Source organism: Filicampus tigris, chromosome 11, assembly GCF_054856515.1.
Source record: "Filicampus tigris isolate MCC_2025a chromosome 11, RoL_Ftig_1.0, whole genome shotgun sequence".
Taxonomy (NCBI): domain Eukaryota; kingdom Metazoa; phylum Chordata; class Actinopteri; order Syngnathiformes; family Syngnathidae; genus Filicampus; species Filicampus tigris.
In genome coordinates this window covers 12,625,529-12,638,046 of record NC_141227.1, presented here as the reverse complement: position 1 = coordinate 12,638,046, position 12,518 = coordinate 12,625,529, and the positions used below count along the sequence as shown (strand labels likewise).

General features: G+C 39.5%; 2 protein-coding genes across 7 annotated transcripts in view; one reads left to right on the top strand and one right to left on the bottom strand.

Annotated features, from left to right (window-relative positions):
• map3k4 (mitogen-activated protein kinase kinase kinase 4) overlaps positions 1-4,895 on the top strand; it is a 28,195-nt gene extending 23,300 nt beyond the window's left edge. For all 5 annotated transcript variants that reach the window (XM_086045059.1, XM_086045057.1, XM_086045055.1 and 2 more), the window contains 10 exons: positions 1,059-1,159; positions 1,242-1,322; positions 1,759-1,950; positions 2,790-2,860; positions 3,154-3,270; positions 3,354-3,513; positions 3,586-3,708; positions 4,051-4,157; positions 4,352-4,531; positions 4,613-4,895. In XM_086045059.1, the coding sequence (XP_085901185.1) occupies positions 1,059-1,159; positions 1,242-1,322; positions 1,759-1,950; positions 2,790-2,860; positions 3,154-3,270; positions 3,354-3,513; positions 3,586-3,708; positions 4,051-4,157; positions 4,352-4,531; positions 4,613-4,633 (1,153 nt within the window). In that variant the 3' untranslated portion in view covers positions 4,634-4,895. The remainder of the gene's footprint in view (positions 1-1,058; positions 1,160-1,241; positions 1,323-1,758; positions 1,951-2,789; positions 2,861-3,153; positions 3,271-3,353; positions 3,514-3,585; positions 3,709-4,050; positions 4,158-4,351; positions 4,532-4,612) is intronic.
• Positions 4,896-5,658: 763 nt separating this feature from the next.
• Positions 5,659-11,186, bottom strand: LOC147139778 (transcription factor 7-like 1-C). 2 transcript variants are annotated; one of them, XM_086045052.1, is made up of 8 exons: positions 11,040-11,186; positions 9,676-10,012; positions 8,496-8,561; positions 8,161-8,225; positions 6,736-6,783; positions 6,442-6,598; positions 6,160-6,267; positions 5,659-6,075 (listed from the first exon to the last, which is right to left on the bottom strand). In XM_086045052.1, the coding sequence occupies exons 2-8, from the start codon at positions 9,988-9,990 to the stop codon at positions 6,034-6,036; spliced, it is 801 nt and encodes a 266-aa protein (XP_085901178.1). In that variant the 5' UTR covers positions 9,991-10,012; positions 11,040-11,186; the 3' UTR covers positions 5,659-6,033. The 2 variants fall into 2 exon arrangements, with proteins under 2 accessions (XP_085901178.1, XP_085901179.1); XM_086045053.1 differs by having other exon boundaries at positions 8,161-8,222.
• Between the last annotated feature and the right edge of the window lie 1,332 nt (positions 11,187-12,518).

The following is a 12,518-nucleotide window of genomic DNA, read 5'->3' as shown; positions in this document are numbered from 1 at the left end:
AACAAAAAACTTTTCTTAGCACCTATTCTCACTCTTGCTGTCAATAAATAAACTTGTTTATTTTCACTTTAGGAGGAGGAAATAAAGACTCGCACAGTTCTCTAAATAAGTGCTTGCTTCAGTCTATTTGTCACGCGCAGTTGATAACTTGAAAGCTAATATACAAAACAAAAGAATTATACATTGTTTATTTAAACACCAAAATATTCGACCAAACCATATGCTATGACCTAATTAAAGTAAGATAGCTTTATGCTTACATATAATGAAAAATGCTGTTGACAGGCTATGGAAAATTAGCATCGATGTTACAGTAATTGTAAACCTTCAAACACCTGCTTCTATAACACACACAGGAGCAACACATACAAATAAAAGCATATCATCACCCTCTTAAAACAATGACCTAAGTCATATTTTGACAAAAAATATATATTTTTTTGCCTTGGTAAACATCTCAGGATGCTGGCCACCTCTACTAAAATTGGCTTCATCCTTAGTTGATCATGATGATGATATAATACTAATAATTATAATAAAAATGGATTTTATTTGTAATACACTTTAAATTTGGCCCAAAAAATCTCAGACCATTCAATTGTACCCCTGAAACGAAATTATTAATAAATATAATACAGGTATAATCAGTATTCTGGTTCATTTTTTTGTGTTATTTTATCTTATTTTAGGGGTTGGGGGATGATATGACAATCCTCCCTGCTCTTTAGGATGACGTTTTTTACTAGAGTTAGTAGGAGTGAGTTGGGGACCTCGGCGTCTCTTCTTTTTGCTCCTAATTGTTCTAAATCTCTCCCAACAACCCTCATTGCTGCCCAGCATGTTGCGGCACTCGTAGTACTATAATAAAGGCGCATAAATTATAATTGGGATTTGCCTCTATTCTATAAAATCCCATTAACACTATCAAAAATCTGTGATTTTTTTTTTTCAAGGGCGCAAACGATAAACTGTGATGCAGCGAGCGGTGGTTCACTGTATCCCAAATGTTTTGTCAACATATACATTGTTGTTGAATAATGTGGACTGTGTCCTTGCAGGGGATCCAGTTTCCATGAGAACGACCGGCTGTCATCCGTTGCAGCAGAGTTGAATTTCAAGTCGCTGAGCCGCCACTCAAGCCCCACAGAGGACAGAGAAGGTGGGTGCGCTCATAGTTTGACACTGGCCACGTCATGCTTCTTTTTTCATTAAATCTTCAATTCCACACTGTTTTCCAACAGAACCTTCGTATCCAAAGGGAGATTCCAACAGCAGCATGCGCAGGAGCTGGGAGCTCCGCACCTTCATCAGCCAATCCAAAGGTGAAGTGAATAAAAGGATGTGCTTGTTTGGACCGGTATTTCTCAAACTTTTTACACCAAGTACCACTTAAAAAAAAAATTGGCCCTCCAAGCAACACCTGAGCAACAATAAAATGCAGTAGTGTAGGCCTAAGTGTTCATCAAAACCCAGTCAGAGGTTTTATTCTCTAAAAAGTACATTTATATGAGTGTATTGTAAGCCACTGTAATATGCACTTGCTGCACTTGAATACATGTTAATGCAAAAGGTACTTAAATAATGATAGTTAAGTAAACTTAAATAAAAAGTGTACCTTAATAAAAGGAAAAAATAAGCAGTTGTTAAGAAGTAAATGGAAATGTATTGCATGAAAAAGTTAAATAAATGGGGCCCAAAGAGTCATTGATACAGAACACATTGCATCTTTTTGACTACATTTTACTTTCCCTTCATCAGACTCCGCGACCCGGCAGAGCCCGATGGAGGCCGTCCGGCGCTCCATCCGCAAGTTTGAGGAGAAGCGCTATGCCGTTATGAAGCAGCGCAACATCATCGGCCAAGTGTGTCACACGCCCAAGTCCTACGACAACGTGATGCACGTTGGCCTCAGGAAGGTCACCTTCAAGTGGCAGAGGGGAAACAAGATCGGTAAGGACTGTTCTTTCTTTTCTACAATGTTATATGAGCAACAAGGCTATGATGTAAAGTGCATTCTCAAAGTATTCGCAAAACTTCACTTCTTTCAGCACCTCTCAAGCTTGCAATTAATTAATTCGCTGCCATTGACGTGTATATTTGTCTTTTCACAGTCCAGCCATTCAATTCCCGGAACTTATATTTTTTTCACAAGGTTAGGGTAAAAGTGAGTCTGACAATGTCTGGCAGAGAATGAGTTAAGGGGGGAACATTTTTTAATGGATTTTGGAATGAGGCTGTAAAATAACAAAGTGTAAAAAGTGAAACATGGTGAATACTTTCCGGATACTGTGTGTGAGCACACTTTTTAAATACAGTAGTTTACTTGTAAGTTCGCAGAGACACAGACACACAAATATTTAGTGCCATTCTAGACAGATAGATATGGAAATTAAATTGTCATGTCAACAATATTCACACATACTGTACATTTGTATAAATAATATAGAAACAACCAAAAAAGTAAAAATAAATGCAAAGAGCAGTATTGAGGAGGAATTCATATATATTCAAATCTATTATGCAGTAAGCAATCAGAACTGTATCTATATACTGTATTGTATTACTGTGTGTATTAATCATTGTAGCTGTGTCACACTACATAAGTTTCACATTTGACATTCCTTAGTCTCTGTACTTATATAAGACTATAAATGTCTTGAATGTGTATTTTCTTCCATACTACTTGAATGACGCCAACTACCAGCAACACATTTCTTGAGTTTCAACTCACTTGGCTGTTAACGTCTCTAATTCTGATTCTGATGCATGTCTGATATGTTTGTCAACAGGTGAAGGCCAGTATGGGAAAGTGTACACTTGCATCAACGTGGACACTGGAGAACTCATGGCCATGAAAGAGGTTTGTAGCCCAGCAAGTGCTACCTGAATTCCGCTGACACGCAACAAAAAAAGCTTGGTTCAGTTCAATTTTACAGTGGATCCTTACAATGGCTTGGCAGTTAAACAACACATAATGTGACCTCAAGTTACAAGATGACCCTTTCATTGATCAGATCAGTGTTATGCCGTGCATGCTGAATGTTAGTGCTTGTGAAAGTTCTAAAATAAATGAATGAAAATGTCTTTTTCATGGCTTTGAAAACTAATCCCAAACACTGCAGAGACACACTCTTTTCTTCCCCGTGTCCTCAGATCAGATTCCAGCCAAACGACCATAAGACGATCAAGGAGACCGCAGACGAGCTGAAAATCTTTGAAGGTATCAAGCACCCAAACCTGGTGCGATACTTTGGAGTGGAGCTCCACAGGGTAAGACTTTGGCTTTTCCTCACCACGCCTTCCAATTCAGCCACAGTTTATTTGCTAAAACGTACTTTTGTATCGCCCTTCAGGAGGAGATGTACATCTTCATGGAGTACTGTGACGAGGGCACGTTGGAGGAGGTGTCCAGACTGGGTCTGCAGGAGCACGTCATCAGGCTCTACAGTAAACAAATCACCACCGCTATCAACGTCCTCCATGAACACGGCATTGTCCACAGAGACATCAAGGGTCAGGGCCCAAAAACTCTTACTGTAAGTGCACTTTTCTGTCTTGTTCTTCTAACAACGGCACTTTCATCAGGAGCCAACATCTTTCTGACATCTTCTGGCCTCATCAAATTGGGTGACTTTGGCTGTTCTGTCAAGCTGAGAAACAACACTCACACCATGCCGGGCGAGGTCAACAGCACCCTCGGGACAGCCGGTAAGACCATGATACAGTAAATAATACCAACAGTAAGGGTAATAAAACATTTGATTTTGGTTGCCTTTCATGTCACTCAGGTCACCGTACAGGATTAAAAGGAACTATTAGTTGATTATTAGAACTGTAAGCACCTCATGGTTCTGCAACACTGCCAACCATGATAAATACATTTTTTGATTTATACCTCCCTGACTGTGGCAATTAAAATTGAGCATTATTTTCGTTAATGCAGAGTTTTGGGGACTATTCAGTCTACCAATTGTCGAAGTCGGCGAGTAAAGTTCTGCTGAATGCTGTGCTCTCCCGTCAAACCTGTTTTTTTTTTTTCTTCTCAACCAGCATACATGGCACCTGAGGTCATCACCAGGGCAAAAGGGGAAGGTCATGGCAGAGCGGCAGACATCTGGAGTTTAGGCTGTGTCCTCATTGAGATGGTCACAGGAAAGGTTAGAACAAATCACAAAAAATACAACATGAACGAATGGTGTATTGGCGTCCATGTACTCACAACCACTAGAGGGCGGAGTTGTACACATTAAATTTCTTTGAGGGATTTCAAGCAGGTGACATCCTGGCATTAATGCGTGATGTCTAAATTGCAACATCTAATTTCTTTCCCTCTTGATTCCTTCCTGTGCAGAGACCATGGCATGAGTATGAGCACAACTTTCAAATCATGTACAAAGTGGGCATGGGTCACAAGCCCCCCATTCCAGAGAAGTTGAGCACAGAGGGCAAGGACTTCCTGGGCCACTGTCTGGAGAGCGAACCCAAACGACGTTGGACGGCCAGCGTGCTGCTCGACCACCCCTTTGTCAAGGTGAGCGAGCCTGGAATCCTCCCAAGCCATTAGAACTAATGCGTAGTGTTTACCACTAACATAATCTCTTGTCTGCTTCAGGTGTGTACGGATGAGGAGTGAACACAAGAGTGACTTTTGGACTTTCCAGCACACACACTGTTGACCACACAACTGTGGACGAGTTGACGTTTTGGCTCAAGGCACATGCAGTTAAACTGAGGAACGTAAATCCATGCACAGGACAAGTGGACCTTTGTCTTTGATTTTAAGTGTATATAATGTAAGAATAGCATCTGCATTCATTCTTGTATAAACAATATTGTAAAGTTAAAAGTAATTATCGTTCTCACTGGCGAAGCGACCTCTGAAAAGGAACTGAGAGCTTTTTGGGGGGGCAAATGGGGAGGGTCTGGATGGGCGGGGGGTACAAAACCTTATGGCACTTTTAAACTGTTTACCCAAGGGGGCCGTTAGTTGAGCAGAAGGGGGAAGAATCTCATTTCAGTTGACCTTTGCGAGGCAGGGGAAAAAGTGTTGCAGAATGGAAGGAACTACAGCTTTTATGACAGGATCACCATCCAAATATTCATTAATTTATCACTAGCCAAGTGTGAGAAATGGGAAGGATTTTGTTTTATTTCTTTGATTTTTTTATTTTTTTTTCGCTGAGGAGTAAATGTCAAGTCATTGGCAAAATGTTGGTTGTATGACCCCGGTGCAGCCCAGACCAAGAGGAGACATGGCCTGCCCCTGCTCTCTGCTGCTCTACACACACATACACGGTCCTCTGCTGCTCTTAAGTGTTTGCTATGTACAAACAATATAAATAAACCAATCATTTTTTAAACAAGCTTGTGTATCGTTTTCAATAGAAAGTCATCTAATACTGTGGCCGTTCATTTGATTAGGGATGCCAAGAATAAGTTACAACATCCTAATTCATTAATTTGTCTGTGCCTCGGTTCCTCAACAAAATTACAACCCTAATGTGTTAGCTATTTAAATGTTTCACCTCAACATGCTGCACCTTAAATGCATTATATAACAGTGTCAAATAATGTTGAGAGAGGGCACCATAAGCAGAATTTTTTTTTTTTTTTTTACAGAGATCCAAAAATCAGTAAAGCTGTCTAATGCAGTCAGAATAGTTGTCATAATGAATAAGTTTATTCATGGAAATGTGGACATGAAGCTTGGGTAATAGCTTGTTCACTTTCTTTGGAAATCATTTGCTCACACAACAATAGTGGTGACAGTACAAGAACGCAGTCATGATGAAACATTGTGTTAAAGCTATCATTGCACAAATAACAAAATATGACTAAAATGCCCTTTTTTTCCCTCTCATAACAATGAGGTTTAATATGTCCCTGTTTTAAATTAATGAACTTGCTGAGCACTTCCCAGCTCAGTTGATATCTTGTCAATAGAACTTCAACTGACTTGTGATTACGTCAAACACTAGAACAGTATATGTCAAGTAGCAGTAGGAGTCTCGGCAATTTGCTACAAGGTTTTTCTTAGGGAGCCACTCTGCTTCTCTGCTTCCTCCTTTTCCGACCCTGAAACCACACACACACACAACACAATAACATACGCGCCACTTTGTAGCAGCCACTGGACATGTCCATGATGGCTGGACTTACGTAATTGTCTGTGCACGACCAGTTGGGGTGCAGCTGGGTATGGAGGCGTTTTTCGGCATCAGCAAGCTGGTAATATTTCTCCTGCTCCTTCTCTGACAGCGATTTCCACTGTAGACATTTGAACGCACACTTTTGTCACTCAACAACAAACTTTCCCAGTTTAATGCCAAATAACTAGAAATAAAGGGTTTCCCAATTTGTAGCTTACAGTAAGGTAGGTTATGTAAAACATGATCTCTCTTCATATGAGGTGTCAAGCGTGAGGGTGCCGCACACACTCACCATGTGACCCAGGGCTTTATTGGCCACAGCACTGTCGCGGATGTTCAAATGTGCCATAACATTCTCCCTCTGCTCCTTCCGGAAGATCATAAACGCGTTGGGTGGCTTTTTAATGTATACCTTATCTTCATCATCTTGGCCTTCACGTTTCCTTTTTCTATTGAAACAAACGAAACAATGAATATTTAACAAATCATATTCATACTTCTAATTTGAATCTAAAAAAAAAACAGAACATGAAATTAAAATTGATTTCGAATTTGTGCTTTTTAAAAAAAATGTTTATAAACATACTTGGTGGTCGGGACCTTTCTGGAGGGGGAGCTAGGATCCGTAAGGCTCCTTTATCAAAGACACAAAGACAGTGTGTTGATGAAGTCAACCGTGTGTGTGTGTATATTGTATGTATACATACTTGTATACAATTCCATCACCTCAATCAATTAGAATATTGACATTGATTCAAAATGTGCAACTGATATTATTTAGATGAATTCAAATTCAAGACAGGGAATACTTGCCAGAAGGCTGATTGCTATCTAATTTCTATATTTAAGACCATTTTGATTGTTTTTCATATATTATTCAAATGTCTTGAGATATATCAGGGATGGGCAACTTAAATGATGGAGGGGTCCACAATTTTTCATCAGTGCCACGGGGCGCCACATAGGACCACGCATTTCCTGTTGACAGTTGACAGATATCGTGTTCATTTTCAATATTATCTGGAATGTTCATACCTAGCTATCAATACGATAATGATATATCGCCCGGCCCAAGTTGATATACTAATAACGGAATAAAGATGCAAGATTGGAATAGATACGTGTATACTTACTCCTTCTCCGAACGTGTAGGCAGCTAAGCCTATATTACCTATATTGTATTGATTATTTCTTTTCACTCCTTTTTTTTTTTCAGTTTTTTATTGATGGTTTTAATTTTGCAGTTTTTTTCACAAGTTACTTTATTATAATGTACCCTTATTTTTATTTTTACCCACAAAAATCAACTCACAGATTTTTTAAATATTATTGAGGTTCTATGTTTGTCCTGCATGCCGTTCCAAATATGCAAAACATTATCAGGCCTACGGTGTAGTATATAGGGCAGTATAAATCCATGTGCAAGTGCAACTGCCATCTAGTGGTGACTGGTGATATTACAACTTAAAAATATACAGCGGAACCTCACACCGGCATAGGGAAGGGGCCGGCCTGGTACAAAAAAAATGCTAATATCATAAATAATAAAGCTACAATATGCATTTTCCACAACAAACTGGGGTTTACACCCATCCACTCCACAAAAATACAGAAACAAAGAAAACAAAGCTGCTGAGCCGCGAATATTTGGGGGTTCACTGTAGCAGAAGGAATATGTTTATAATGCAACCCCCCCCCCCAAAAAAAAGAAGTTAAAAAAATGTAAGAGGCCTCTCTCAGTGTGGTCCGTGCAATGCCAGTTGCCCATTCCTGATCTATGATCTATATAATAAAAGAGTTATAGGTTTGTTTGTTTTTGGTTTGCATTAAACAACTGCAATAGATATCATCCATCGCGTTTCCATAGTGCTTATCCTCATTCGTGTCACGGATTGGCTGACACCTGTCCCAACTGACTTTGGGCGCCAAGGGGGACACCCTGGACAGGTTTTCCACACAATATTCCAATTTATTGAGTAACTGTATGCTGTATGTGAGTGGATTCACTTACGGCATTTCAGCAGGAGGCAACTTTGCACCCTCCGGCAGTATCATAATGGCTTCTTCATGAAACTGCTGGAGACACACACACACACAAAAAAAACAGACAAATTAACTGCAATGATGCCATGTGTCCATCAGGTAGCAGTACACATATTATACAAATACTACAGTAGGTGTGATACATTGATGTTCAGTTGTGCTCATTGATGCTTACAGAGCTTAAGTGTTAGATAACTTCAGAACTTTTCTCACAGTAAAATGTGCTGCACCAAGTCTAGGCCCTGTCATGGTGTAGTGTGTGCGCGTGTGGGTGGGGATGTGTGGGTGTGGCAGGGTTCTTACTGGAGGGGTAGGAGCATGAGGGTGATTGACAGGCCACTCGTAGGTTGGGTGCTGATAGTTCATGTACTGTGGACAGAGTGGAGAGGTAAGCCTTACTTTTAAAACATATACTGTATATTTTTCTACATGAATGCATCATCCCCCTTTCAGCTCAATTGAACAGTAAAAAAATAGTTGTATATGTTGTGCATCTCATAGAATGAATTTGCTCCCCAAGCAAAACCTAACTTGGTGCAGTAAACCTGAGTTGTTTGCACTCAGTGATGAAGTGTGTCTTGCTCTTAGTCACCAGGTTTGCACACAGCGCAGCTGGGCTGCCACTTGGAAACTCCCAAGTTTGTGCTACGTACCTCTCTAGGTTTTCTATTATGTGAAGCTCTAGAGACTGACTAAAGATACTCCACTACCTTAATGTTTCCTTTTTTGTTACCCTGGCAGTATGTTTTTGGTCATTGTCATGCTGGCACAACCACCCAAGACCAATTGTACTTGCTGAGGAGAAGGGGTTTTATCCAAGTTGCCAAGTTTGCTGAAAAACAGCCCCAAAATAAAACCACCTCCATGCTTAACTGGGGTTGATTGTTCTTTGCGTCATACTCTGGGTTTTGCGGGCCTCTACATGTGCCTCACTCTACAAGATGAGACTTGCATGCAGCTCCAGACCAAGTGCAATTAATGGTCGTTTCTATGTGTCTTCCAACTTGTAACGATGGAGCCAATAGTTGCCAGTGCCACTATCTCACCAAGACTATTTTGTAACTTATTCAGCCTTACGCAGGCCTACAATTTTGTCCCGTTATCTTTCAACACTTCTTTAGTCATACCCATAGTAGTACAGTCCAGTCGACTGCCGCTATTTGCGAGGGATAGGATCCGGACCCACTCACTAATAATAAACTTAGAAAATAAAATAATATCTGCCTATTTGATGCCCATTGAAATGCATTGGGAGTTTTTTTTTATGAGCCCAACAAATTCTTCAAAAAAACACATATTCAGGATACATTTCACATGGTGACTAACTGAGTTAACTTATGACGTTAGTAGTACAATCAGGAATATTGGAAATTTGTGAATTTGCATAGGTGTGCCGCACAAGGGCAACACCCAGAATAACATTTGTTTAGAACTTCAAGTAATTATTCCCTCCACTGAAGGTGACTTCATTGCGATTGCTCACCTGCTTGGTGACATCACCAATTGGCCCAATGTTCATGTGAGCCGGCTGCATGTAACCCAGATGCAGTGGAGCTCTGTAGTTCATGTTCATCAGATTGTCTCCCCGGATGAAGCAGTCACCCAACCCTGCATAGTGACTTCCTGTAAACATGGGGAGGTTGTCGAGCGGCATGTCGGCGGGGTCGCAAGGAGTGGGAAGAGGTGGGGGTCGAGCGTTGCACAGGTAGCCCATCTCCTCCAGGGGCTCATAGAGCGGAGTGAGGAGCTCGTACCATTTCATCTCGTCTACACAAGATCCTTTTGGCACCGGTTCCATTTTTGTGAAAAAATGGAGAGTCCTGAAAGGCATGCATTTCATTTTCAAGTTTTACTATATAGCAGCAAAGTTTTTTTAATGCTTGTATGGCATTTAAAATATGTTTAAAAAAACATGTTAAGCAGTAATGTTAAAATGTTACTAAAGATATTGTACAGTTAATAATGGTTTTATGATGGACATAGATCTGGACCAAATGAGCAACGAATGAGTTCAGATATTTGACACCTATATCATGGTAGTTAAAGAGTTTTAAAATATGAACAATGTCATTGAAATAACTGAGCTAAAATAAAAATCTAAATCCCGCTGTAGAAAACAATTAATTTATGTATTTATCAATTAATATGGCAGCAACAGTAGAATACCTCTTTTCCACTCACACGAGCGTGCGCGCACCCTACGCACGCACGCACGTACGCACACGCACAGAATCATTTTGGAAAATAGCTTTTTAATGACTGCTGCTTTTCCATCCATCCATTCATTCATTATCGATACCGCTTATCCTCACAAGGGTCGCGGGGCGCGCTGGAGCCTATCCCAGCTGTCTTCGGGCAGTAGGCAGGGGACACCCTGAATTGGTTGACTGCTGCTTTTCTTGTAAGTCAAATTCTTCCTGTTTCTACAGTAATTAGTTACACTGGATTCTATATATCACATTTATATTACTGTCTTATTATACTAAAAATACGTTGTTTTTTAAAAATAATAAGATTCAAGTATTTTTGAGAATCCAGTAATCTTAACACTATAATGCAAGTGGAAAACACATCATTTGTGTATTCATTCATTCTTTCCTTTCAAAGAAGCATGGCTTAGTGGGTACCATTCATTCTCTAAAAATAATGCTGGATACAGTTCATACTTTCAAAAATGTTGTATTTATTACATAAACGTTTTGCTATTTGCTCAAAAGTTCAAATCTTGATGGGAGATGTTTGCAGTTCCGCAAAATGTATTACTTTATATACATTATATGTTTTCGAAAAGATCATAGGGTTCTATGGATTATTTGATCGAATATCCAAAATAATGTAAATACTCACCAAAAGTGACTAATACATAAAGTATTTGTCTAAGCAGCTGAATACACCCTGCACATGCAGATTACCAATACAGCAGTAACTGCAAAGAGCCAAGTTGATGGTGAACGCTGTTTATGTCACGTGTTGTCAAAGACGTCTTTGTAACGTTTCGTGTTGCCATGGTTACGTTAATGCCATTCTCCAGCGACTCAGCGTCGATCACGTCCGCACTTTCTTTGATCAGTTCTTTGAGTTAAAAGTAGGGCATCGCTCTAAAGCAATAAAGTCACTTTTTCGAACCGCCGGAAGTAGTGAAAGCCTGAAAGGGGGGGATGAAAAAAAGATTATAGAAAGCGAAGCGAGCTCACGTTACGTCGTCATTTGAGACCAGCTATCAATCGCGCTAACATTAGCTGCTAAAGTTAGCGAATGCAAATACATGAAATACAATTACGTTTTAGTTTAAATACACTTACTGTTGAATACTTGACGTTCTTCCATGGACTTAGACGCGTGGGCAACTAGATAGGAAAAACATTTATATACTTAATAACGAACAGTTCTACAAGTGTAAAACAGTTAATTACAGTGTCATTTACGACTATTGCGCCAATAAAGCCACTTACACGAATGGATAGTTTACAGGTTAAACCCAAGCACATAACACTTAAAACAGTTATGTGCTAAAATTCTGGAGACACCAAGGACGATGTTAGTAAAGCGGACAACATGGCTGTAAAATTACCACCAGGAAAATTATGACATAAAAAAAAGAAATTACATAGTGTACCAGAATTATAGTATTGTTCAAGTATTATGTCGTTGGTAAAATAGTCATTTCGGATTAAGAGAAAAATGGTCTTAAAAAAGTGCAGACACAATAGAGATTTCAAGAGTCTTTCAGTTAACAGTGAAATATGTCACAGTAAAGTCATTTCAACCGTCAACCACTATCAACAGGCATTTATTATTAAAGATGATCACTGCATATGAATTGTGTGTGTGTGTGGGGGGTGATCGAGCTATATATATATATATATATATATATATATATATATATAGATAGATAGATAATGGTTAGATAATGGATATATATATATATATATATATATATATAGAGAGAGAGAGAGAGAGAGAGAGAGAGAGAGAGAGAGATAATGGATAGATAATGGATATATATATATAGATAATGGATAGATAATGGATATATGTATATATATATATATATATATATATATATATATATATATATATATCCATTATCTATACCGCTCATCCTCACAAGCGTGTCGGGCAGTAGGCGGGGCACACCTAGGGACAATTTAGAGGGATCAATTAACCTACCATGCATGTTTTTGGAATGTGGGAGGAAACCAGAGTACCCGGAGAAAACCCATGCAGGAAGGCCAGATTCAAACCCACGACCTCTGAGGGCTTCACAGTTAAGAGGTTCAAGTCTTTGCCTTTCTGTGTAGGGTTTGCATATTTTACCTGTGATTC